At 49.4% G+C, this 27,641-nt stretch overlaps 1 protein-coding gene across 2 annotated transcripts; it reads left to right on the top strand.

Moving 5' to 3' along the window:
* Positions 1-27,641, top strand: RAB40B (RAB40B, member RAS oncogene family). Of its 2 annotated transcripts, XM_067021700.1 has the most exons (7): positions 19-302; positions 5,247-5,325; positions 22,587-22,647; positions 23,833-23,893; positions 24,736-24,813; positions 25,522-25,744; positions 26,605-27,641. In XM_067021700.1, the coding sequence occupies exons 2-7, from the start codon at positions 5,286-5,288 to the stop codon at positions 26,874-26,876; spliced, it is 735 nt and encodes a 244-aa protein (XP_066877801.1). In that variant the 5' UTR covers positions 19-302; positions 5,247-5,285; the 3' UTR covers positions 26,877-27,641. The 2 variants fall into 2 exon arrangements, with proteins under 2 accessions (XP_058902992.1, XP_066877801.1); XM_059047009.2 differs by lacking the exon at positions 5,247-5,325 and having other exon boundaries at positions 1-302.

Genomic DNA, 27,641 nt, shown 5'->3' on the forward strand with positions numbered 1-27,641 from the left:
AATGGCTGGGCGGAGCGGGGCTGCGAGCTGTCAGGCATCTGGGGCCGCGGGGCCAGCAGCCCTCCAAGGACTGCGGGGCCAGAGCGGCGCTGGGCTGCCCTGTCGCCGCCTCTGAGCTGTCCCGCGGGCCGGGCATGGGCGCGGGCGCCGGTGCGGCACGATGAGCACTGGGGGCAGCCCGGTCCGCGCCTATGATTTCCTGCTGAAGTTCCTGCTGGTGGGCGACAGCGACGTGGGCAAGGGCGAGATACTGGCGAGCCTGCAGGACGGTGCGTCCGAGTCCCCGTACGGCCACCCCGCGGGTGAGCACCGGGCCGGGTAGGAGTGGGGGTGGAGCGCGCGGGGACCTGGCGGGAGAGGGGCGCAGGTCCGGGAGCGAGGCCGGGGAGGACAGTGGAGGAGGGGGAGGAGCGCGCGGGGGCTGAGGAGGAGAGGGGACGCGGGCCCGGGGAGCGGAGCCGAAGACGGGAGCAAGAGAGGCCAGGGAGGCCGGGGAGGCGCGGGGTCCCGGAGGGGAGCGCTCGGCGGGCCAGGGGAGAGCTCGGCTGGACAGGGGAACAGGGGGCGCGGGGCCTGGGAGGGAAAACGAGGTCGCGGAGGCGCCGAGAGGAGAGACCGTGGAGAGCGCGGGGACCGGGGAAGAGAGGGGACGCGGACCCGAGGACGGGAGCGCCGGACTCAGGGCCTTTCAGGATCTGCCTGGATCCCTCCCGCACTACGCGGGCAGCCCCGGCTGCACCCCTTCCCAACCCCGGACGCGGGGGACCCAGGCAGCTCATGGGAGTGGGGCTGGGACAGGCGCACGCAGCGCGTGCGGCGGGAGCGAGCGGCTGGATAGGGCGCTGGGGTCCTCCCGATCTGGGGGTGACGGCTAGGCGGAGAAGAGAGTGTCGCCATGCAGCCCGGGTTTGGGGAGAGGGGTTTGCAGGGCTGCTCCAGGGTGCCCCGCAGGGAGGCCGCACTTGTGCGCGACTAGTTTGGAAAGCACGCGTGGAGGGTGCGGCGATGGCGCGAGGGGACAGGAGCGTGGGATCGGAGTGCAGCGGGTGCAGGCTCCCAGGTGGTGGCTCTACTCGTGGGTCGGATGGAAGGGGAGGGAGAGAAGGCGCAGAGGACAAGTCTCGAGGCTTCTCTAGGGTGACGTGTAGAGGGGCTCCTTGCGCTGATAAACAGGCCTGGGAGGGTAAGGAACCCAAGTGACCCTAGGGAGCGTGACCTGGGGCGCAGGAAGGGAAGCACCGACAGAGTGTGCAAGAAAGTGGGTCCCAGGGTGAGGGGAGGCCGGAGCGCCCAGAGGGCAGCCGGCAGGGTGTCCCCGGAAGTTTGTGGTTTGAGAGCAGCAGCTCCTGAGAGGGGGTGGACATTAGGAGGAAAAGAAGCGGGGCAGAGAGGAAAGTGCGTGGGCAGGTACTTGGGCCAGGAGGTGGGAGGACAACCAGGTGTCCTGCGGTCCCACAGGTCTTTACCCACCACAGGCTGCTTGGATAGTGCAGAATGAGTGGCTGTGGAAGGAGACCTTTGAGCTTTCATCTCAGGGGCGGGAGCCACATTTCCAACGCAGACGCTGCTGCTCCTGGGCTTGTAGTCTGGTTCCTGGGGAGCCGAAAAGGGCAGCCCAGGGACTGGAGTCTTAATGTTCAACCCAGCGTGGGGGTGCTTCCTTTCCTGATCAGGCAGGGTAGAATTGAGAAGACAGTGGGTGGCAGACTGAGTTGGGGAAGGTTTGAGATGGGAGCTGATGGTGAAAACCTGGATCCATCCTCACACTGCAGTGCACAGTAAGGTTCATCCCCAGTCCTATGAAAACGCAGATTCTGATTCTAGAACCATGTCGTCCAAGATGATGCCCTTAACCACACGTGTGGCTTTTTACATTTAAAGCACACGTAGTTAAAATGAAATACAACTAAAAGTGTGCATTAGCCACCTTTTAAGTGCTGGACAGCCACTTGTGAGACGGCAGAGTTCCGCTGGACAGCGCAGCGCTGGGTTTCAACTGGGGGTGGGAGGTGGGGGCTGTGTCTGTTTCCTTCACGGCTGTGACCTCTGGGACTGGGGCTCAGTGAATGGATGCGCCAGAGGTGGAGTAACAAAACATTCAGCAAATAAAGCGCTGTGTATGTTTGGGGGAACAGGCTGTGGAACGTTTTCTGTTCTGTAGTGGGTGAACAGTGCGGGGGCAAATAGGAGGAATGTGGACAAATGTTTATAAAAGGAGGTCCTTCTGGCTGGTTTGAACAGAGGCTGGGTGCTTCTGCTTCATTACTTTCATTCTATGTGCTGAACCAAGACTGCTAACAACTAGTTAGCGCTTTCTTCTCAAGGGTTTTCCTTGACACAGAGGGAGGATTTAGGCTAAAAAGACATTTTCCACGAAAGGTTTTGTTGTCAGCTTGGCTTGAGACACTGCAGAAAAGACCCGATATGATAGATGTGCCCCATGTGGGTTTTTGATTTACAGAAAGATTCTTCTTGGATTAAGAAAAGAGATTATGAAAAATTGTAAGAAATTGGAATCATCATTATTATTATTATTTTAAAGATTTGTTTCACTTTGAAACAATGTGGGTGCTTCTGGCAGGAAAGGTGAGGGCATTTCAGTCTCACAACCCATCGCCCTCCACCCGCTACCTGAGTTTTCGGCCTGTGCTGTTATGTTCACGTTGCCCAAGTGAACACCAATTCTGTATCGTAGCTACAGTGCCCACAATTGCTCAGTGTTAATTCAACATTTCAGAGAACTCTGTGCTCACCAATAGTCCTTTTATTTTGCTGTCTAATTAGCTAATTTCATTTTCAATCATTTTTCAGGAAGGGCTTGTGAGTATTACCTGAGCATTTTCATGTCTGACAGTGTCTGTCCATTGACTGTATCTTTGAACAGTATCTTGGTTGGGTGTAATATTCTTAGCTTCTGTTTTCTTTCCCTCTACCCTTTGTAAGCATTGCTCCACAACCCTCTGCCATTGGATGTGGGGAAGCCTGAAGTCAGCTGATTTTATTTTCCCTTGTAGGTGATTTGCATTTTCTTCATGAATTTCTGACAGATTCCTTCTTTTTGCTTCATTTCATGAGCTTAACCAGACCATGTCTCAGAGCTGAATGCTTCATTTTGAACTCCTGGTACACTGAGTACTCTTTCAATTTGCAGATTTCTTTTTGAATTTTAGGGAAACTTATTTTATGTCCTTAAAACATCTTCTGTTATATTTATTGGTGTTTCTATTTCAGGGACACCAGTTAATATCAGTTTCCTGTGGCTGCTGGACAAATTGCCACAAACTTAGTGTCTTAAAACAACACAAATTTATTCTCTTCCAGTTCTGGGTGTCGGTAGTCAACACAGTCACATAGGCTAAAATCAAGGTCAGCAGGCCTGTGTTCCTTTCTGGACGTGCTAGGGGTGAGTCTGTTTTCCTGCCTTTTCCAGCTTCTAGAATCATCCGCCTGTGTCTCTTGGCTTGTGGGTCCTCCCCCACCTTCAGAGCCAGCAGTGGGGGTGGGGGGGCCTTTCTCCCATCTCATCATTCTGATGTAGACTCTCTGCCTCCCGCTCCACTTTTAAGAACCCTTGTGATCACATTGGGGCCGCTGGATGATCCAGGATAATCTCTGTAATTTAAGGTCACCTGACTAGCAAACTTTTTTTTTTGAATCTTTGAATTTTATTTTATTTATTTTTTTATACAGCAGCTTCTTACTACTTATCTATTTTACACATATTAGTGTATATATGTCAATCCCAATCTCCCAATTCATCCCTGACTAGCAAACTTAATTCCTCTTTGCCATGTAACCTAACGTATCCACAAATTCTGGGGACAAGGACACAGATGTCTCTGGTGGGCCATTATTCTGCCTACTTCACTGATTATTCTGATGTTGGGCTGTTTTTATCTGTCCTCCATTCATGTCTTCTAAGTGCCTTGTTCTTTTTGTCTTTCTCTCTGCATTTCTGTGTACTCTCAAGGCTTTCCTGTTTATTGGTAATTTTTATTTTAGCGAACTGTTTCTAGCTGTTCTAACTTATTTGTTAATTCAGTATTGATGTCCTTTTGGTGTCTAATTTTCCCTTACTTTTACAATTTTCCTTTTTTTCAATTTTTAAAGAATTCTTTAAAAATTCATTTGATTGGGCTTCCCTGGTGGCGCAGTGGTTGAGAATCCGCCTGCCGATGCAGGGGACACGGGTTCGTGCCCCGGTCCGGGAAGATCCCACATGCTGCGGAGCAGCTGGGCCCGTGAGCCATGGCCGCTGGGCCTGCGCGTCTGGAGCCTGCGCTCCGCAACGGGAGAGGCCACAACAGTGAGAGGCCTGCGTACCACAAAAAAAAAAAAAAAAAAAAAAAAAAAAAAAAAAAAAAAAAAAAAAAAATTCATTTGATTAAAAACTCTCCTTTGAACTCTTATTTTACCAACAGCATGTTTTTATTAGGTTGTTCCATTGCATGAAGTAACTGGGATGAATTTCCTTCTGCTCCTGGGGTCATATTTCCTCTTAAGTTAGGTTCTATCTCTTTTCCCTTCCTTTTTAAACTTTTTATGGAAGTATGATTTACATATAGGTAAGTGTGCCTATTGTAATTGCATAGCTCAGTGAATTTTCACAAAGCTAACACGCGCATGCAACCAGCACCCAGGTAGCACAACACCAACAGTCCCCTGGGCCACCAGCCCTCCCCCAGCCATGACACCCTGCAGCGTCACCGCTGGCCTGGCTTCTGACAACATGGGCCACTTTTGTCTCATTCACTCTGTGTAAAAGTGAGAGCTGTAATGTGACTGCTTCTCTTGTTCCCGTTGTGTGAGACTCTCCTGGGTTGTCATATGGCTGTGGAAGGTTTATGATATCCCTGGTGTGAACGTACTGCGATCTGTTTATTTACCCATCGTGCTGGGGTTGGCATTTCTGTGGTTTCCAGTTTCTGGCTGTTGTGATTCGTCCTGCTGTGAACGTTCCCACTGTGTGTCTTTAGAGTACAAAAGATGCGTTTCTGTCAGAATAGACCTGAACCTGGGATGGCTGAGTATTATGGTATGCATATGTTTAACTTAAGAAGATACTCCAAAATTGTTTTCAGTTTACACTCTCACTGCAAAGATCGGGAGTTCTGTTTGCCCACATCCACACCAACGTTTGGTTCTTGCTGTTTTGCATTCTAGCTGTTCTGGAAAGTATAGTGTAGTTGAATTTGCATTTTTCTGACGACTAATGAGATTGAACACCTTTGTCCATTTTTCATTAGGTTGAATTTATTTTACTGGTCAGAAGGAGTGTTTGAAAAATGTATTCTGGCTGTGAATCCCTTGTCAGAAATACGTATTGTGAGTATCTACGCTCGTCTGTGTTGCCTTTCACCCCATTAATAGTATTTCTAAGAACAGAAGCCCTTCATTTTAACACAGTCCAAATAAATGATGGGTGTTCATGGCAGGGACTCTGGGTGTGTTGAACAAGTCTCTGCCTGTCCCAGGGTGGGGCTGTCCCCTGAGGCTCCACGTCTTACCTCTGACGTTGGTGGCTGCCATCCCACTGGGATAAGGGATGGGGGGGAGGGGTCAAGACACATTCTTTTCCAAGTAGATATGCAGTGGGAGACCCCCTTTCCCGGCATTGCTCTGTCACCTTCGTCGCGGCCCAGGGACCGCACAGCCTCCCACCTGCATGCTTTCTCCTTTGCAGGTGGGTCTGCCCAGTGCTTGCTTGCAGGTGGCGCTGCTGCATTTCCCTGCATCTTGCTCACACCCAGGCATATCCGCCTGCACGTATTCTGTGCTCTGACAGAGTCTGGTGAGGCCTGGCTTCTCCAAGCTGGACCTTCTGTTTTCCTCTCAGCCTTCTCATGGAGGGAGGGGCGCTTGAGTTCCTGACCCTGTCCTGTAACCTGAGCTCAGGGAGGAGCAGGATGGGGAGTGTGGGCTGTGCAGACCCCTTGCCGGGTGGCCCATCACCCAGGGAGCTGTCCTCCCCTCCCACGGGTGACGTGCACACTCCTGGTCCTGCCAGGCCCCTGCTGGCTCTGGAGCCTCACTTCTGTCTGGTGGGTTGGTGCCCAGTCCCGCCTCCTCTCCCCTCGGAAGTCCTGCTCCAGGCAGAAGTGGAAAGAAGGCGTCATGGATGGACCTAGAGTCTGTTATACAGAGTGAAGTAAGTCAGAAAGAGAAAAACAAATACCGTATGCTAATGCATATATATATATGGAATCTAAAAAAAAAGGTACTGGTGAACCTAGTTGCAGGGCAGGAATAAAGAGGTAGACAGAGAGAATGGACTTGAGGACATGGGGTGGGAGGGGGAAGCTGGGGTAAAGTGAGAGTAGCATCGACGTCTATACACTACTGAATGTAAAGTAGTTAGCTAGTGGGAAGCAGCAGCATAGCACACGGAGAACAGCTCGGTACTTTACGATGTAAAAAAGAAAAAAAAAGAAAGGAAAGAAAGAAGGCCTCAGCAGCTGGGCTCTGCCTTCTGTTAATCCTGGGTCTCCCCTGGGCTCCAGCTGGGGTGTTCCTGGCACCAGGTCCATACCCTTTCCTTCCCTGATTGCTGAGTTTTGTTCATTTCATTAGTGATGGGAGAGGGAAGTGAATCAAACTGACACCAAAGGCTGCAATCTCTCACCTCCTACTTTTTTTCCCAGCAGGAGACTCACTGTTTCTCCAACTACTCTCTTTTGGCTATTTCTCTAGCTTCCTTTTCCCAGCAGGAAGATCCCATCTTTCTTTCTCAGTTTCATTTTTGCCAAGAGATAAAAACAATAACTCTCACTTATTGGGAGTATAGAAGAATCAGCTCGTGAGATAGGTTATTTGTCCTCTTTGCCTTTGACAGTCTTTCCACCAGGAGATTCACGCACTCTCCCGCTGCCTTCTAGGTGCTGCAGGCAGCTTAAAGCTACTCTGCCAGTTTCCCTGGGCAACCACTTTAAGATCCAAAACACGATTTATAAAGTCATCACTTTCAAGTTTGAACTGAGAGTCGAGTCGTGTTTTATCCTACTTCTTCTTGGTGTAACTCCTTCACCTCCCTCGGTACCACTTGTGAACACTCAATAAATTTAATGGGTTGGGTTTTTTAAAATTATGTCGTAAATACTTCCATGTATTTGAAAATGATAAAATTGCATTTATATCAGATTTTCTCTTTAAGAGACCTTGAATCAGCCCTACTTCCCCTGTGTCCTGTGGGGTCTCCTTTCTGCAGTGGTGACATCCCCTTTAGTCTCACCTCTAACTCCTGCAGCCCCCAGCCCAAGGCGAACCTGATTTCAGGTGACAGGCAGGGAGGGACTCAGAACCGGCCAGCCCAGGTTCCTCCCAGACAGAGACTCAGCTACTGGGGCCAGAGGCCCACCCACCACCCCTTGTGTCCGCTGCCACTGGCACAGGATGCCTGAGTGGCTGCAGGGTGAGCACGGCCGGGCAGGCACAGCCTCGAGGTCCTGCCTGGGTCCTGCCAGCCGCACCTGCTCACTCCTTGCTGGCCCAGGAGCTCAGGTTCGATGTGGCCGGTTGTGTGGGTTGAAGAGAAGCAGCAAGGCATGGGGAAGTGGCTGGTGTGTCACCAAGCGTTTGCAGGCTGTGGGTTCACTTCACATTAAGAAATTGTTTTGAACCTTTGTTTCAAACTTTCCAGGCTTCTTTAGCTTAATTAGCTACAAAGAGTGAATTGTGTATAAGCAAAAGCAGAAGAGCTGCAGCACTGGAAGGGTTTGGACCTAAAAATATCCATTATGTAGATTTTGTCAGATCCACAAACAAGACAATTTAAAGGGGTCCTGATATAAGATAATAGCTTCAGTGACATCTTCAGGGTTTACCTTCTTCAGAAGTGGGCTTGCCTCCTTGGAGGCCTCAACCAAATTCCCCACTTGACCTGGGTTGCCTTCCCCCTCCTTCTCTCCAGGAGCAAGATTGCCTGTCCACCCATCCATTTGCAGGGCCTCCAGGGGCTCCTGAAGCTGGTCTGACTGCACCGCTCTGGCTTAAGATGCCTCCAGCATTTCATCAGTCTGCTAATATGAACAACTTGTCTTTTTAGGTGGTCTTATTTTTGTCACAGCATGCTTTGCCTTTTGGGGACTTTATAATGGTAATCAATTACATTTCTGAGAATTTGGCCCCGTGGTTTGTATTTTCTTAAGTGGTTTTGGCATTCTAGGTCTTAACCTCTTTTTAACATGTTGCAAAGTCTAGAATCTGGTACCCAGGCCCCTGTCACCTTCAGGCTGCTGTGGGGACTTCTGACTTGAGTGTGACAGACCTGGGATTTTGGTTAATGGGGCCTTACAGCGTGACTTGTTTTCTAAGACTTGGCGGGTAGAGAGAGAGATCGGCATGCTTCTAGAATCAAGAGATGGAAAACATCAGGGCCCCCAGTCTTTGAAGGTACCTGTCCTGGCGTCTGTGCTGTGCCCAGCAGCCGATCACAGCAGTTCCGGCCCCGGGACTCTGTGCCTGGCTTCTTAATCTTTCTCTGGATGCTGGCCTTTCCCACCCGAAACCACTTGCTGCTGGCCATCTCTTGGGAGATTGTGCCATAAAGTTGTTGGTGGAGAACCACGCAGGCCATTTAACTGATCCTGGGGTTTCCTCAGCCAAAGTGACACTCAGGCTGTTTTTCTGCTTATACGAGTTGTGTATTCCAACCTCTTGAAGCTAATAATTAATGAATTACCCTCCCCTAAATGTGACTCAGCTGAGTTTACTCATGAATTTGAATCTTATGGTGACTCGTGACAGGACTGGCATTTTGTTTGATTAAAAATAAAAGCAGCGCTTCCCTGGTGGCGCAGTGGTTGAGAGTCCGCCTGCTGATGCAGGGGACGCGGGTTCGTGCCCCGGTCCAGGAAGATCCCACATGCCGCAGAGCGGCTGGGCCCGTGAGCCATGGCCGCTGAGCCTGCGCATCTGGAGCCTGTGCTCCGCAACGGGAGAGGCCCGTGTACCGCAAAAAAAAAAAAAAAAAAAAAAAAAATTAAAAAATAAATAAATAAATAAAAGCAAAAAAAGTTCACAGAAGTAGAATCGTAACTACACACATTAAACTCTAGTTGACCCTGATATGTAAGGTTAAAAGATCATCTTAACAGGAAAAATAAATTGATAAGTGTGAAGAATATTAAATTCTCTCTCAGGTGGAGAAACTCCATCTGGAAGTAAAATCTAGAAGGTAGACCACTGCTGAGTGGCCACGGGCTTAAATAGTGTCCTGTTGGCCTGGTGTCTGAGAGGCAAAAACCCATGTTGTCAGACCTGCGGGGGCCCTGAGCTTCTGTCTGGAGCACCATCTGGAGCACAGGGCGGGAGGGGGCCGTGGGGGGAGGAGGTATGTTGCTGTTGATGCTGTTGATGGTGCATCATTTCCTAGGGCTGCTCTCACAACGATCACAGACTGGGGCGGCAGTGGGGGATGGCCCCAAACAGGAGATATGCACACTCTCCCCATCCTGGAGGTCAGAGGTCCGAAATCAAGGTGTCAGCAGGGCTGCACTCCCCCCGCCCCCGCCAAGACTCCCGGGGAAGATCTGTCCTTGAGCCTTCCAGCTCAGGTGTTGCTGGCACCCTTGCTGTCCCTTGGCTTGCGGCAATATCACCTCAATCTCTGCTTCTCCCTGTTTGCCTCCAAATCCTTATCAAGACAGTCCTGGATGGGGGGCCACCCTCATTCAACGTGACCTCCGCTTGACGACATCTGCAAAGACTCTATTTCCAAAAATGTCTCCATTCATAGGTTCCATGTGGACATGGATTTCGGGGGACACTATTCAACCCAGTACAGGTAGTGATACTCCCAAGATGGACAGTTTCCTTCTCCTGAGGAAGAGCTGGGACCCAGGCCCCAATGGGAGCCCCTATTCTCATAGCCTCAGGCCTGGAACCCCTCGCCCCTGTCGGCTCCTTGCCCCATTGGCTGGGCCCTGGGGCAGGAATGGCACCCCTGCCTTGCAGACCACCCATCTGTCCTCAGCTCTGTGGTCTGCCCTTGAGAAGGTCGTGGAGTGGCTCCAACAGCGTGTGGGCTCGCTACTGCACTTGGCATGAGCCTCTAAGATCCCTTTGTGTTGTGCACAATTTCACCTTTTCTTCCTGCTGAGCGCATGGACAGACCACAGAGGGCTGTCCAACCACCCCCGGAGGGATGTCTGGGTGCTCCCCAGTCTTCGGCAATCTGTGAGTAAAGTTGATATAAGCAGTTGATACGCATTTTGTGTGAACTTGGTAAATATCTAGGAGTGGAATTGCTGGGTCATATGACGTGTATGTTTAACTTTATTAGAAGCTGCCAAACCGGGGACTTCCCTGGTGGTCCTGTGGGTAAGACTCTGTGTTCCCAATGCAGGGGGCCCGGGTTCGATACCTGGTCGAGGAACTAGATCCTGCATGTGTGCTGCAACTAAAGAAGTCTGCATCCCACAACTAAAAATCCTTCATGCCACAGCTAAGAGCCATCGCAGCCTAAATAAATAAATAATAAATAAATACATATCTAAAAAAAGACAAAAGAAGCTGCCAAACTGTTTCCAAATTGACCCGACCATTTTTCATTCCCACCAGCAGCCTATGAGGGGTACCATTTTTCATTCCCACCAGCAGCCTATGAGGGGTACAGTTGTTCTGTGTCCTCAGCAGCACTTAGTATTGTCAGTAGTTTTTAATTTGGTTTTTCTCAATATTAGACATTTTAATAGGTATGCAGTGATCTCTCATTGTAATTTTAATTTGCATTTCCTAACAACTAATGAGGTTGAACATCTTTTCCTGTGCTCATTTGCCATCTTCATGGTATTCTCTTTGGTGAGTGTCTTTCAACTCTTTTGCCCATTAAAATTTTTTAAGTTGTTTGTTTTCTTATTATCTAGTCTTGAGGATGTTTAAATATATTCTAGATCCAAGTCCTTTATTAGAAATGTGTTTTGCAGATATTTTCTCCCAGTCCGTGGGTTTTCTTTCCATTTTATTAGGTATCTTTCAAAGAGCTGATGTTTTTAATTTTGAAGAAGTCCAACTTATCAATTTATTCTTTTATAGACCATGTTTTTGGTGTTGTATATAAGAAATCATTGCCGAACTCTTTGCCTAAGGTTACAAAGATTTTCTTTTGTGTTTTCTTATAGAAGTTTTAGTTTTACGTTTATAACTGTGACCCATTTTGAGTTAATTTCTTTTTTATTATTTAGTTATTTATTTATTTAGGCTGCCCTGGGTCTTAGTTGCGGCTTGCGGGATCTTTGCTGCTGCATGTGGGCTCTTAATTGCAGCATGCGAACTCTTAGTTGTGGCATGCATGAGGGATCTAGTTCCCCAACCAGGGATCAAACCTGGGCCCCCTGCATTGGGAGCACGGCGTCTTACCCACTGGACCACCAGGGAAGTCCCTGAGTTAATTTCTTATATAACATGAGGTATGGACTCAGGTTCACTACTTTTGCATAGGGATGCCCAGCTGTTACAAGCTGTTTTAAAAATGTATGCTTTCTCTATTGCACTGATTTGTACCTTTGTCAAAAATCACTTGGCCAGGGACTTCCCTGGTGGTCCAGTGGTAAAGAATCCGCCTTCCAATGCAGGGGACGCAGGTTCGATCCCTGGTCAGGGAACTAGGATCCCACATGCCACGGGGCAACTAGGCCCACACACCACAGCTACTGAGCTCGCGTGTCTCAACTAGAGAGGCCGTGTGCCACAAACTGCAGAGCCCACACTCTTTGGAACCCGTGCCACAACTACAGAGACCACTTGCCCTGGAGCCTGTGCACCACAACTAGAGAAGAGAAAAACCACACACCACAACTAGGGAGAAGGCCTTGAGCTGCAACAAAGAGCCCACATGCCACAACTAAAGATCCTGCATGCCGCAACTAAGACCAGACACAGCCAAAAATAAGTAAATAAATAAATAATAAATCTTTAAAAAAACAACAACAAAAATCAATTGGCCATATTTGTGTGGTTTTCTCATCTCAGTTCTGTTCCATTTTTCTGTTGTGTATTTTTATGCCAGTATCACACTGTCTTGACTACTTTAAATATATAGTAAGTCTTGAAATTGGGTAGTGTGAGTCCTCCAACTTTGTTCCTTCTGTTCAATTTTTTTTTAAATTTATAATTTATTTTATTTATTTATTTTTGACTGCGTTGGGTCTTCGTTGCTGTGCGCAGGCTTTCTCTAGTTGCGGTGCGTGGGCTTCTCATTGTGGTGGCTTCTCTTGTTGGGGAGCATGGGCTCTAGGCGTGTGGGCTTCAGTAGTTGTGGCTCGCGGGCTTAGTTGCTCTGCGGCATGTGGGATCTTCCAGGACCAGGGCTCGAACCCATGTCCCCTGCACTGGCAGGCGGATTCTTAACCACTGCGCCACCAGGGAAGCCCTCAAAATTGTTTTGACTATTCTAATTCCTTTAACTTTCCATGCAAAATTTAGCTTTGGGAATTCCCTGGCAGTCCAGTGATTAGGAATCTGTGCTTTCACTGCAGAGGGTGCAGGTTCAATCCCTGGTTGAGCAACTAAGATCCCACAAGCCGCAAGGTGGGCCAAAAAAATTTTTTTAATAAATAAATAATAAAATTTAGCTTTGTCAATTTCTAGGGCCCCCCTGCCCTAAAAAATCCTGCTAGGGTCTTTGAGACTGAATCTGTGGATCCATTTGGGGAGAACTGCCATCTTAACTATACTGGGTCTATCAATCCATGAACACAGTATTTCTCTCCACTTATTTAGATCTTCTTTGATTTTTTTTTTTTTTCTTGCGGTACGCGGGCCTCTCACTGTTGTGGCCTCTCACGTTGCGGAGCACAGGCTCCGGACGCTCAGGCTCAGCGGCCATGCATCACGGGCCCAGCCGCTCCGCGGCATGTGGGATCTTCCCGGACCCGGGCACGAACCCGTGTCCCCTGCATCGGCAGGCGGACTCTCAACCACTGCACCACCAGGGAAGCCCTTCTTTGATTTATTTTATTAGTGGTTTATAACTTTTAGCATACAGATCTTGCATAGGTGTCTGTCTACCCTCTCACCCTCTCTGACATTTAGTGCCCTGAGACCACAGTTACTGAAGATAAAATGAGGTCCCTGCATCTTTTGGGCTAATAGAGAAGGTGGCATGGGCTCTCCAAGCTCAGGGCAGCTCATCCGAAACTGTCCTCCAGAGCATGGACAGGTGGCCTGGTTTGCTGTCCAGCTTTGGGACAGTTGCTCGGCTGGTCGTGATCACAACCAGTGACGAGAGCCTCCATGTGTGGTTCCAGTGAGGTCCTTTCCTTCCCCTGACACACAGCAGGTGGTCTCAGCCTCTGCTTCTCCCAAGGGATGAAAGTAGGAGATTGAATCACCAGGGGCTCGGGCTCCTTCTGAAGACACGTGGCACCTCCGTGGTTGGATGTATTCGCACAGGGGTGCTACTGAAAATAAAGCTCCGCTTCCCTGACACAGCTCACCTGGGGGCTGACCACCCAAGTGAGCAGAGCTGCCCAGACTGGAGGTGGTGGATGGCAGAGCCTGCAGGGCCCCCACTGTGGGACAGGCAGAAAAAAGGGGTGCTGATATCAGAAAACTGCACTTTAAAATCAAAGATGCACCCCCACTTTTAAAAAAAAATTTGGTTGCTCTCGGTCTGAGTTGTGGCTTCTGGGCTCCTTAGTTGCGGCTTGCCAGCTCCTTTGTTGTGGCATGCAAACTCTTAGTTGCAGCATGTGGGATCTATTTCCCTGACCAGGGATTGAACCTGGGCGCCCTGCATTGGGAGCTCAGAGTCTTAACCACTGTGCCACCAGGGAAGTCCTGCCACCCTTTTTTTTTCATGGAGGATGGCAATGCTTTCCCTGGCAGTGTCACCCAGACTGTTGGGCTGTCCAAAGTAGGGTGGGGGGAGGCCCCTCCTGGCCTGACCGCTGAACCCTATTGGTGGCCTTGATCTCGGGTGGCCTCAGCCTGCAGCGGCTTGAAGCAGGATTTCGGTTCCCGGCCAGAGATTGAGGTCTCGCAGTGGCAGTGAGAGCACTGAATCCTAGCCACCAGACCACCAGGGACCAACAGACAGTGACAAGGCCCTGACCTGTCGCTGTGTAGAAATGAATAGCCACATAGAGACATAGAGACGGAAAGTAGTAAGGCAAGTAAAGTGTTTATTAGGTGGAAAAATAGTATGGTACATGTGGATAGACACACTGGCTCAGAGAGAGAGTTGCGCCATTGTGGTAGTTTGAATCACTTTTATGGGGCATTTCTTCCAGGTTTCCTTTGGCAGTCATCTTGCTTTGCCTGGTTCTGAATCTATATTTGGTTTATCTCAGGGTCCTCCCACGTGTGCGTGCACATCTCTTAGCCAAGATGGATTCTAGCGAAGAGGCCTATGGGTAGTTGACATCACTTACTATGGGGTGGCACCCCCTCCCTTTTTGACCTCCAAGGAGCCTTTCTGTGCATGTGTAGTCGGGGAGGTCTCCTTGACTTCAGGAATAAGGAATATGTGGTCTTTTATCTCTTATCTGGGCAGGGCCCAGCCTCCTCCATCATCCTGCTTTTATGGAGTTTCTGTCCACAGGGGAGAAACTGTTCAGCCTGGGGCCCATCTATCTCCTGCCTCAGCCTGAGTCCAGGTTCAGGGTGACCTCGAGACCTGGCAGGGGCAGGCCTGCCATTTGAAGGGACTGGGACCCTCTGAGGTGTCAGGACTCTGGAAAGAGGGGGCTATCATCTGGCCACACCCAAGCGATAGTTAGGGAAGGCTCTGGGTTCCTCCCCACTTTCACTCATGGGGGATGATGTGCCAGGTCCCGCCGGTATCTGGCTGGTGGGGCTTGTCCTTGCTGTGGGATTTCACAGGGTACCTGGATGCAGCAGCTCAGCACAGACACAGGCCGTTAGGGAACAAGGCAAGTGTGCCAGTGGTCCTGTCCCTGCCAGGGAGGGTGAGGGAGGGTTTAGCCCCCAGAGTGGCGAGTGAGCGGCTCAGGCAGCTAAGAGCTGGGAGCTGTGTGGAGGAGCCTGGAAGCACCTGGGTCACACAGCTTTGCTACTTCACAGAGAAAAACCGGGAAGGAGAAACATGCAGGAAACATACTTTCCTTTTCAAAAAGGAGGTGGGGTAGATTCTGAAGAGGAGGGGGACTGGTGCTGATTTCAGTAACTGTTCTCTGTGTGGGATTCTCGTATGATGAACACACTTCAAATGCCCATTTAAAACATGACTTGCAGGACTTCCCTGGGGGTCCACTCATTAAGACTCTGCGATTCACACAGCTTCCATCCCTGATTAGGGAACTAAGATTCCACATGCCACACGGCAAAAAAAAAAAAAAAAAAGCATGACTCACTTTTAGAACCATTTAGAAATGGGAGGCAGCCCCGCAGGGGCAGGCTCTGGGCCTTGGCCATGGGTGAAGCTTGAGCCTGTACCTCAGCCCTGGGGTCGCCCTGCTTCTCCCATCCTGAGCCCCATTATGCAGCCCTCCCGCCCCCTTGGTCCTGCGAGGCACCCCAACATCTCCCAACAAACTGCCCTTCTGATTGGGGAAGCCAGGCCAGAGTCGGTCTCTGGATAGGACATATGTATATACATTCCTTTAAGGTGAAATTCACATAGTATAAAATTAACCATGTTAAAGTGAACAGTTCAGTGATATTTGGTACATTCACGACCCTGTAACTTTCTCATTTCAGAACATTTTTCTCACCCCCCAAATGGAAACCTGGACCCTCCCCCGCCCCTGGCAGCCAGCACCCTGCTTTCTGATACTTTAATTCAACATAAGACACATTCTCAAAAGTCAGGTCCTCAAAAAAAAAAAGTCAGGTCCTCATGATGAATATGTTTGTCAATGATACTTAACCAGTATTTACGTGTTTGCATCCTCCTGCTCGAGAAGATAGAATTCGGCAGGTGCTGGATGAGCTGAAATAGATTATTTACACATCACGTGGCCTCAAAGTAGGGAGTGTCTTGGCATTTGACATTTGCTGTTTTTCAGGCTAAAATTATCTCTCTTCTTGTCTCTGTTGTCCTGACTCACTCAGTGAACATTCCAACAGGCTTTGTTCTAGGAGCTTTTGTGTATTTTTACTTTATTTTGCTGGACAGAGTTCTTGGTGAATTAGCTAAGTGCAGCGAATGTGCGTTACCCCTTTTGACCCTAACACTGACAATACTACTGTCAAAAACATGAAGTAACAGAGAAGAGGAAATACAATAAATAGGAACAGAGCAAACACGTAACAGGAGGAACGTAAAAGAAAACGGTTCAATAAATAAGTGTATGAAAAAAGAGACTCTTCTCCCAATGGGACTTCGAACCTGGCATGAATGGGTGGAATTTGGGGGCTTCTCTGTGGCAGCTACAGCTGAGACAGAGGGTTTATCCCGGGACCCAAAGGCCTGGGAAAGAATGGAGCTTGTGCTGAGCTGAGGCCACCGCTGGCGGCAGGTACCAGACGTGAGCTGTCAGGGAAACTGAGGCACGGGGAGAGGGAGGAAGCTGCTGGTCGTCAGGACTGGGATTTGATCCCACGCACCACAGAGCTTCTCCCTGCAGGGTCTTCACAGTGCTACGGGAGGGGGGGACCTGTGGGGTCCCCAGGGGACTAGCCCATCTCCGTTCCCATTTTCCACCCTACAGATCAAATGGGGGGTGAGGGTGGGCAGTGTTTTTTCAAGCTTTATCTCCCACCCCCACACCTCCCCTGCTCTGCCCTGTCCCCAGTTCAAAGGAGGTGCCTTCCATGGGAGTGCACACCTGCATAGATGGAGGGAAGTAGGTCGGATTGCAGCTCTAAAGGAGACTAACACTGATGGAGACCGAGTGGGCCTGGGTCTCCAAAGCACACGCGGCTCGGGGAGGGTGCCTCAGGGTCCAGGGCGTCAGGGTCAGTGTGCTGAGGGCAGGTGACCCGGCAGGGCTGTCCTGGTGGGAACAACCACCAGAGTCAGAGTTCAGTTTGGGTCCTGAACGTTAATAATTAGATCATTATCAGTGAGTTGGATTTTCTTTTATTTTTATTTTTTGGCCGTACTACGCTGTTTGCACAATCTTAGTTCCCTGACCAGGGATTGAACCCACGCCCTCAGCAATGAAAGGGCGGAGCCCTAACCACTGGACCACCAGGGAATTCCTGTAGATTTTCTTTTAAATACATGTTCACTATTAGTGGAATTCTGGGGTGTGGGAGGCATTGTGCTCTGCTTTGGGAAGATGTTAAAATGTATCTTCCGCAGCTTTTCCAGGATTTGTGTGTCAGGTTTCCTCTGTCCCTCTCTCCAGTCACTGTGCTTCATGGGTTTTCTGTCAGGGCATTTTTGGGTGCAAACAAAAAAGTCAGCTCAAAGAAGCGTAAGCAAAAAGGAGTTTGTGGACTTATGTAACCAACAGGTTGAGGGGTGGGCCTGGTTTCAGGCTAGATCCTGAGGCTGAGCCATTCTGGACTCTCTCCACGTTCCTTCTCGCCAAAGCTGCTCCCCACGTACGCCCCCATCCCTGATTCTTCTGTGTGAAGGTTAATTTCCACCTGGGGAGGAAGCATGTGCATCATGGATGTTCATTAATTTATGGAGAACTGTAGATCTGATCAATAGTTTCAATTTGTTTAGATCTCATTATCTTAGTAGGGGTAGGTGATACACAGTGTGAAAGGCAAGAATCTATCACTTTATTTATTTATTTATTTTTTCGGTACTTGGGCCTCTCACTGTTGTGGCCTCTCCCATTGCGGAGCACAGGCTCCAGATGCGCAGGCTCAGCGGCCATGGCTCACGGTCCCAGCCGCTCCACGGCATGTGGGATCTTCCCGGACCAGGGCATGAACCCGTGTCCCCTGCATCGGCAGGCGGATTCTCAACCACTGCACCACCAGGGAAGCCCAAGAATCTATCACTTTATAAGTTACATAAAGTGTAATCAAGACTGCCAAAAATCTGGAGAAACTATATTTAAGTAGACAGTCCTAAAACATAATTATTCCTAAAGAGTTCACCTAAAAGCTCTTATCTCGTTTACATTTAATTTGCTTGAAAGTTTCATCGCATCAGGTTATTCTTCTTGTTGACAAATTTCGTGACAGGAATTATACGATCTCATTTGATTGCTGGTAAACCTACATACAAAGTAGTATATACTTAATGTTGATGACTTTAAAGGTATGTCTGTATTGGGGCTTCCCTGGTGGTCCAGTGGCTAAGATTTTGCACTTCCACTGCAGTGGGGCGAGTTCAGTCCCTCGTGGGGGACCTAAGATCCCGCATGTCGCGTGGTGTGGCCAAAAAAAAACCCAAGATATGTCTTCATAATTAAACCAAAAACTCAAACTTGTTTTCATTCATTAAAAATTAACCCTAGATCATGTGATCCTGAAGTTCATTTGGGTTCATTCCTTTTATATTTCTGAGTATTTGTGTAAGTGCTTATTATCCTTTAAGCCAATTAAATAGAGCTCTTTTACAAATTAATTTTGACAATGCCACACGTCTACAACACACACATTTACAGATACATACAAACACACAGACACAGAGACCCCAGTTTCCATTCCAGAGTTTCAACCATGAATCAGGTACAATAATGTAAAACACGTAAGTTACAAAAGATGTTGGCTTCAAATTGGGTTTCTTGCAGATGGAACAAATCAAGGCCACCTGTTTAGATGGCGAAATCTTTTTTACTAATATTTACGGAAAAGACATTTAAGATTTGTATCGCCCTTGACAAATCAAGTTCCAAATTACCTATCCCTCTTTTGTTTTTTTCCTTTGGATAAAAGTTACCTTCCTGAGGGACTTCCCTGGTGGTCCAGCGGTAAAAAATCCGCCTTCCAATTCAGGGGAAACAGGTTCAATCCTTGGTCGGGGAACTAAGATCTCACACGATACGAGGCAACTAAGCCCACGCGCCACAACTAGAGAGAGAAAACCCGCATGCCACAACTACAGACAGAGAAGCCCACGCCACAACGAAGAGCCTGCACACCTCGATGAGATCCCGCCTGCCCCAATGAAGATCCCAGATGCCGCAACTAAGACCCAATGCAGCCAAAACTAAATTAAATTAATAGTAAAAAAAAATGTTACCTTCCTGAAATTTGCATTAAAGAAGGTGACCTGGATAAGAGCTCCTGGAGAAGACTGGGTAGAACATTTGTATCTCAAAGGCAGAGGAGGAAAAATGCAAGTTCTCCTAGGAGGATTTTCTTTCTTCCCTTAAAGCCAGATTTTTTTTAAATTTACAGCCTCTTAAGATAAATAGGGGAGATTATGGGAGTGGTAAAAGGATTGGTAGGCCTTGGGCTGTTTCTGGAGCCACACCTTTGGTCCTGTAAACACTAGAGTTCTAAAACAAGGACAGCTGTTTTTAATTCCTCAGATAATTGGGTGGCCACCTAAATGATATCAAAGTACCGACATACTCATCCACCTATGTGGGAATGTTTTTCTTTCCTTCATTTAGCTTAGGGGAGAAGGACAAAAAGAAATTTTTTTTTCCTATCAGGCTCTGAATATCAGCTATGGGTACAGGTTTAGACAGACCTGTGGCCTCCCATTTTGGTAATCCGTTTACAAAACCTTTTGAGGATCTTCCCTGGGTTTAAGAAGAAATTCTTTCACTATGGCCCTCAGTTCAACTTTTGACCCCAAGAGGCTCACCTATAACCTCAGGTGGTCCCATTTCTAAAGATAACCATTTGGGGACTTCCCTGGTGGCACAGTGGTTAAGAATCTGCCTGCCAACGCAGGGGACATGGGTTTGAGCCCTGGTCCGGGAAGATCCCACATGCCGCAGAGCAACTAAGCCCATTGTGCCACAACGACTGAGCCTGCGCTCTAGAGCCCACAAGCCACAACTACTGAGCCTGCGAGCCACAACTACTGAAGTATGCGTGCCTAGAGCCCGTGCTCCGCAACAAGAGAAGCCACTGCAGTGAGGACCCACGCACCACGACAAAGAGTAGCCCCAACTGGCCACAACTAGAGAAAGCCCGCGCCCAGCAACAAAGACCCAATGCAGCCAAAAAATAAATAAATGAATAAAAATTTAAAAAAGAAAAAAAAGGAGGATGGAGTAGTAGTAGTTATGGCAGTCTTTTATTGTAGGTACCTTTTTTTTTTTTTTTTTTTTTCCGGTACGCGGGCCTCTCACAGTTGTGGCCTCTCCCGTTGCGGAGCACAGGCTCCAGATGCGCAGGCTCAGCGGCCATGGCTCACGGGCCCAGCCGCTCCGTGACATGTGGGATCTTCCCGGACCGGGGTACGAACCTGTGTCCCCTGAATTGGCAGGTGGATTCTCAACCACTGCGCCACCAGGAAAGCCCTACTGTAGGTACCTTTTATATGATCAATCTTTCATTAGCCTTCTACAACAAATCCTTCAATGAGGCTATTTTGGAATTTTGAAGCCTTTGGGGGCTTTTGCATACCAATTAAAATAGGTACAATAGTTTAAGATGAGAGCTTTCCAATTTAGGAGTCTTTCCAATTCAAATGATCCAGGAAGACAGCCCTACAAATAATTTCTGCTGCTAATCCAACTTTAGAGAAAAGCAAAGCTCTTATCACTCTTGTTTCCAGTAGACACTGTGGGCAGGGGTCCAGGAGACTGACTGACATGGTAAGTAATTACCCTCTGCTGGCTTCTTCTGACTGTTCACGGAAAAATCAGTTTGGAATGCCAAAAAAGAATCCCCGCTTGGTTATTTCAGGGCGGGATTTCCTTTGATTCCTAGTTAAGTAAGCACTTGCAATCATCAGCTCTATATAAACCCAGCTGGTATCCCCATAGGTGGCTGTCCATTCAGGAACTGTTTGACCTTTGAAGCACAATTTCCCACTATCAATTTGGTTACCTAATTCAGAGAAAAGATATGATCTGAACAACTTTCTGAGGACAGTATGGTGGTGGGTGCTGCTTCTGAGTCTAGCTCTCCAAGGAATTATGCTAGGCTTGGTTCGGCTCTTTTACATGTCTTGGTTTCTCCCTCTGACAGCGTCTAACCGCGGTGGGTGCTTGGAGCACTAAGTGATCAGCCTTCATCTCCTGCATCCCTGGAAGAGCAGCATTTACTTAATTGTTGTAGCGGAATCTGCTGTAGTACTGCTACACATCTGAAAGATTGATCCTCAGACACTTCCACTAGGTTCTCAGTCACCTGAGGCCACCTTGTGGCCAGAAGGAGCAGGTGTTCCTTGTTCTTGGGGCTGAGCAAGCTGTCTCTTGTTTCCCTGGCAAACCATTTGCTCAGACCATATATCAACTTGTTTTTTTGTTTTGTTTGTTTTTAATTTAAGCCAAATTTAACGAAACTCCAGCCACCTATGTCTCCCGGGGCCTCCTGCCTAGATCCCCCTAGGACCCTGCCAAGGAAGTGCACTGGTGCCCCTTAAGATTCCAACTCTTTAAGTACAAAAAAGCTTGAATAAAATTTGTAGGATCATCACTTAAATAATGAGATCTGGATATCAGGAGAACTCACCGGAACACCTGAGGAGTTCCAAGAAGCAGGAGGGGCCCAAAGGGCTAGTACCAAGCACCAGTTTAAGGTAGACCCCAGGTATCCTCTGGTGGGTGTCTCTGATATCCTGCCAACTACGCCATGCATGTTGACAAAAAGATTAATCAATAGTTGGTCTAAGAAAGGAATGGAAAATTTTATTTGCACCAACCTGAGGGTTATAAGCTGGGAGACAGTCTTTCAGAAAGCTCTGAAAACTGTCAGAGGTCAAAGTACAGTTATATACGGTTTTTGAGACAAAAGGATATACATCAAATGACATACTGACAGTTTATACAATCCAGGTCTGCTCCTCCAAAGCAAAACTGGGTCATCGTGACCCCTTACAACATTAGGAAGGAAGGTTATCTCCTGAGGAGTTATCAAGTGCTGAGCAGGTCATCCTGACCTGCTGGTTTACAAAATTAAGAAGGAATGTTGTCTCCTAAGGAGGTCTGGTCAATGCATATGCACAATACACGCGAAAGGGGAGCGAGGAGGCCCGTAAGGGCAGAAAAGCTTTTTATGTTTAAGTTTTTCTTGTCTTGCCATAAAACATGAATTTTATTTCATCATCCCTGTGCACATACACACACACGTTTTGTCTTTGCATAGTTGAGGTGATACTTCATACCTAATTTCATATTCTACACGTTTTTACTTTACATTCTTAGTGTGATAACTTGGGGGAAACTACGTCCGTGTTATAGCCCTGAGTCCAGCGGAGACTAGGGTTTACGAGCGGCTGCCCACAGCCACTCGGCAAACCCGGGGCAGGCAGGCCATGTGTGGAGCCAGCTGCTGAACGGTTCAGGGGGCTCCTGCTTGCCCACCCTTTGGGCAGCGGTGGGGGCCTGGGCACTGAGCTGGAGGCAGTGGTGCTGAGGGAGGAGTGGAGGGAGGTCGGAGGCCCTGCTCCACAGAGCAAGTGGGCGAGGCCGGCGGGCGAGGGGAGGGTCCAGGCAGGGCCCAGTCCAGCTGTCTCAGTGAGCCCTGGATCTGCAGCGGTGGGTAGTCCTTTCTCCCCCGGCGTGAGAGAGTTTCTCTTATCTGCACCTTTTACCTGAGCATAACTGCAGAAGTGCTTTGCATTAAGCCATCACCCTGACCCTCTTTCACAGGCATCGACTACAAGACCACCACCATCCTGCTGGACGGCCGGCGGGTGAAACTGCAGCTCTGGTGAGTCAGGGGTCCTGCCCGGCCCCTGAGCACAGGGCGGGTCTGTCCAGGCCCTTGGGGGCTCTGGTACCACCTGTGGGAATATCCACTGCTTCGGCCCCAGCCAGACCCAGTGCCCCCCCCAGAGGGAGATGAGATCTGTGTGGGCCTTGCAGTCTGTCCAGAGCATGTGGACATGCTTCTGCTTCTGCCTCTCTAGTGTCCAGAGGGGCTGTGTGTTGTGACCAAGATCAACAGGACATAGGGTGGAGGATAGGAGGGCAAGAGGTCGGGGTGTCACCTAGCTCTGGCCTGGGTCTCTTTCTTGGTCCCCACTCCAGGCAGCCCTGGCTCTGAGACTCTTGTCACACCCCTGCCCCTCCAGTTCCGGGGGTGGGGGACTAGGGTTTTCCTGCTGTGACTAATCCCTGAGTTGCCCCCAACCCACGTGGCTTTCCTGACCACTGTCACTAGCCCCTGTGTCATCCCCTCTCCCGGAGCACCTGCACGGCCACTTGCATGGTTCCCTTCTCCCGCCGGACCATGCCAGACCTCTCCCCAAGCCACAAGTGTCTGCAGTGGCCCGGAGCCCCTCCTCCCACCCCCATCTGCCCCTAATCAGGAGCAGTCAGCCCCCAAGTCTGGGCCAGGAAGCCTCTCTCCACTGTGTCCTCTCAATGACCCTTTCCCTTCCCACTGCTGACTCTCAAGTCTCTTTTCCCTTCCTCCCTCCTCGGACACCTCCCTCGGCAGTGAGAGCCAGGAGTCCTAACCACTGAACTGGCCAGGGGATTCCCATGATCTTTTAGAGTTAATTGGAAGTGGAGTTACCCCACCAAATCCTCTGGCCTATTTCTCCCCCAGTGTAGACTCACATTCCTTACTACATAGCTTTATCTCCAAATTAATCAACTTTTTAAAAACTTAGACTTATTGAAATGTCAGAATTATTATGTTGAAACCCATCACCATTTTCTCTAGTTGACTTTTTAAATAATTAGAAAAGAGAATGAGCCCAAAAGGACATCCCAATGTGCAGATCTCTTCAGGGATAAAGTACCCATTGTCTCGTTGGGGGCTCAGACTTTCTGTGGGATGGCCACCAACTGACAATTGTAAAACGCATTTGCTCTGGCTCCCAAGTTCAAAAACCTTGTTGTCAGGAAGCAGTGATTTCTTCTTACAGACCTCCAACATCTTTTCCAGGGATACGTCGGGTCAGGGAAGATTTTGTACCATATTCCGCTCCTACTCTCGGGGCGCACAGGTAACACCCCTGAACCGGGAGGTCAAACTGACTTTTTCTTTCTTTCTTTTTTTTTTAAAATTTATTTATTTATTTTGGCTGCTCTGGCTCTTAGTTGCAGCATGTGGGGCTTCTTAGATGTGGCATGCAGGCTTCTTAGTTGCAGCATGCGGACTCTTAGTTGAGGCATGCATGTGGGATCTAGTTCCCTGACCAGGGATTGAACCCGGGGCCCTGCATTGGGAGCACGGACTTTTACCCACTGGACCACCAGGGAAGTCCCTCAAACTGACTTTGAATAATGACTTTTGGAATGTTCTTTAATGGATACTTGGAGGACAAGGCAATTAGCTCACATACAAATTGATGCCAGAGTCTAAAAGTGTGCCATGGACTGTTTGGTGGCTCCCAAGCCCTCAGCATCAGGGATGTGTGTGTGTGCATGTGTTACATTTGTATGTACGTGTGCATGAGCAGTGTGTAGGCACGTGCGTCTACACGTGTGTACATAAATATGCAGGCATGTGGGCTGTGTGTGCACCGTGTTCATGTGCATGTGTGTCTGTACGTATGTGAGAGACCTCCGTCCAGGTGGGTGGGCTCTGAAGTACCCCCGCATTCCGTGTCCCCAGACCAGCTCGTGAATGTGGGGAACTGAATTCCAGTCCCCAACTCACATTCACATTTGAGGGTTTATCAATGAGCTTATGGAATATCACTGGAAGTGATCATATAACTGCTACATTTGGCAGACAAACCAAAATAATATGTTTTGGGTTAACATAAGTAAAACGGCTATTTAGCTGGCTGTGAGTGGCTTGCAGGCCAGCCAGACCGTCCACAAGTGACTGTGCCTCCCCCAGGGTGTGATCCTGGTCTACGACATCGCAAACCGCTGGTCCTTTGATGGCATCGACCGGTGGATTAAGGAGATCAATGAGGTATGACATGGCCAGGGCTCCGTCCATGTGGCCCTGTGACGGGGGAGGGGGGGGTGGGCTGGGGCGGCCAGGGCACGAGGCTCCAGCCACAGGGAGGCGGATGCATCACCTCCCAGCACAGGATCGGGCCCTGCATGCAGTCAGGTAGGTTGACAGGTGGTGACCAGGCTGCTGCCCGCTGGCACCCTGACCGGCCCAACTGCCAGCGGAGACGTGGAGTGGTCAGTCCCACCCACTGTGTGAGTGTCCTGGCACAGCCGTAACACTCACCACAAACTGTGTGGCTGAAAACAACAGCAACGTATTCCCTCAGCTTTGGAGGTCAGAGTCCAAAAGCAAGGTGTTGGCAGGGCCGTGATCCCTCCAGACACTCGAGAGGAGGATCCTTCCTGTCTCCTTCAGCTTCTGGTGTTGTCGACAGTCCCTGGTCCTTGGCCTGTGTACGTGTCACCCTGTCTCTGCTCTACCATCACGTGGTCTCCTCCCTGTGTGTCCTATGTCCATTCCGCTTCTTGTAAGGACACAGTGACTGGATTTAGGGTCCACCCCAAGATCTCATCTTAATTAATTACATCTGCACAGACCCTATTTCCAAAAAAGGACACATTCTGAGGTTCTGGGTGGACACCATTCAGCCCGGGACACCCATGGTACCAACAACAAAACCTGCCCGTGACCCACTTTCCTTGCCCTTCTGTCACCCTTTAGCATGCCCCGGGGGTCCCTAAAATCCTGGTGGGGAACCGCCTGCACCTGGCCTTCAAGCGGCAGGTCCCCACGGAACAGGCCCAGGCCTATGCGGAGCGCCTGGGTGTGACATTCTTCGAGGTCAGCCCACTGTGCAATTTCAACATCACCGAGTCCTTTATGGAGCTGGCCAGGATCGTGCTGCTGCGGCATGGGATGGACCGGCTCTGGAGGCCAAGCAAGGGTAGGTGTCCGTCCAGTCCACCCTGCAGCCCCGCCAGCACTCAGCCTCCCAGGACCCATTCCCTAGGCCACTGTCTCCATTCTCCTAAATCAGGGCTTCTGCTGCTCGGCACTAGTGCCATTGTGCTGTGGGTGAGCTGCATCCCTGGTCTCCCTGCCCCCATTTGTGAAAACCACAAACGTCTCCAGACTTTGCCGAATGTCCTGGGGAGTCAAAATCGCCCCCAGTTGAGAAGCACTGTTCTGAATGTTATTTGTTAGGACCTTGATTCCAAAAGGAGCCAAAGCCCTGGGTCACGTTTCTTCTGTCTGATCCTCCAGGGGTTGAGGGGCGTCCCGACTGCATCAGGGGTGAGATGCCGTTCCTCCTCCCAGCAGGCCGCTGGGAGCCCCTCTCCATCTGAGCAGGGACCCTGACTCACAGAACAAATGATATAGGTGAAACAGAAATGACAGCATTTGCTTTTCTGGTGTGTTCTCCCCTACGTCTTTATAAAGCTGATAACACATGTTTTTGGTGTCAGCTGCTCAGTTGGGGAAGCACGTCTCCTGAAGCCCTTGGTCTCCGACCCCAAAAGTTGGTCACGTTAGTCCTGAGGAGACCTCATTGGCCATCACTGGGCAGTCCGCTCACCTCTCAGACCTAGAGGAGGAGATGGTGGGGGTCTCAAGTTTGGGGACAAACTGGATTTAAGGTGATGAAAGCAGGACCATCCATCTCCAATCACTGCACGTGGGCACAGGGTGGGACATCTTGCCCCAGGGTCCCAGAGAGGAGGGTGGACAGGTGTGTGGTTGCCCCTGCGTTGGCCCCGTGCCCAGGACAACACAAGTGAAATAGGTTTTCTTTTCTTTCCCAAGTACTGAGCTTGCAGGACCTGTGCTGCCGGGCAGTGGTGTCCTGCACGCCTGTGCACCTGGTGGACAGGCTGCCGCTGCCCACGGCCCTCACGAGCCACCTCAAGTCCTTCTCGATGGCCAGCGGCCTGAATGCCAGGGTGATGCACGGCCGCCCCTGTTCCCTCGCCACCGGCTCTGGCCACAAGAGGACCAGCCTCCGAAAAGCGAAGACCTCCCACCTTCCCCAGAGCCCCCCCAAACACTGCACCAGAAACAGCTGCAAAGTCTCCTGAGGAGGGCGTGAGGCAGAGGGGTGGCACAGGGGGGAGGCAGGAGGCCGCTCTGGATGCAGACACCCGCCAATGTCACGGTGACCACGCGGCCCTGAGCAATGAAACTGCGGCCGGTACCCTGCTTACCTGACATGTCTACGTGGACAGGCGTGGCACTCTTGTTTCAGACGTGTGTTTATAAAGGGACAACCTTCTCTCGGTAACATGGAATTTTGAATGCTACTTAGATCATGATTGCAGTGCAATTTTTTTCTTAAAATAACTGCTTTTTATAAGAATTGGTGATATGCGTGTGATGAGTATAAATTCTAGAGAATGAAAAGCAAGGATGGAGAGAGAAATTAGAGTCTTTGACGTTACGCAGGGACTTTTTATAAACCTCCTTTTTAATGTCAAAACACTAATTTATAAAATGCCCCAGATAAGTTAGAGATTAGGCACAACAGATCTGTCCAGCTTGTGTATGAAACGGATTTGATCAAGTTTTTGTTATGTTATTTACTACGTTTGGGGATTAATAAGTGATTTATATGCATATTTTTCTGTAAATCTACATTTTTTTGTACAAGATGTTCCATGAGTTATGAAGCTAAGGGAAGAAAATGCCAAAGATATCTCTAGTTACAGTGAACATACCACAGCACGGTTACACCAGGTCCAGATTGGCAAGAAAATGTCACTCAAAGCCTGGAGTTTCAGCTAAGAGTGAAGTGAACACTGTTGTTTAAGAAAATGTTTCTCAACAATAAAAAGTATACTTGCTTC

The sequence above is a fragment of the Kogia breviceps genome, chromosome 19 (assembly GCF_026419965.1).
Source record: "Kogia breviceps isolate mKogBre1 chromosome 19, mKogBre1 haplotype 1, whole genome shotgun sequence".
NCBI classification, from domain to species: Eukaryota; Metazoa; Chordata; class Mammalia; order Artiodactyla; family Physeteridae; genus Kogia; species Kogia breviceps.

Coding starts and splice junctions, on each gene's coding strand:
- RAB40B (XM_059047009.2), top strand. CDS start 161: ATGAGCACTGGGGGCAGCCCGGTCCGCGCCTATGATTTCCTGCTGAAG. Junction 23,894..24,735: donor CCTACTCTCGGGGCGCACAG/GTAACACCCCTG, acceptor TGCCTCCCCCAG/GGTGTGATCCTGGTCTACGA. Junction 24,814..25,521: donor GGATTAAGGAGATCAATGAG/GTATGACATGGC, acceptor GTCACCCTTTAG/CATGCCCCGGGGGTCCCTAA.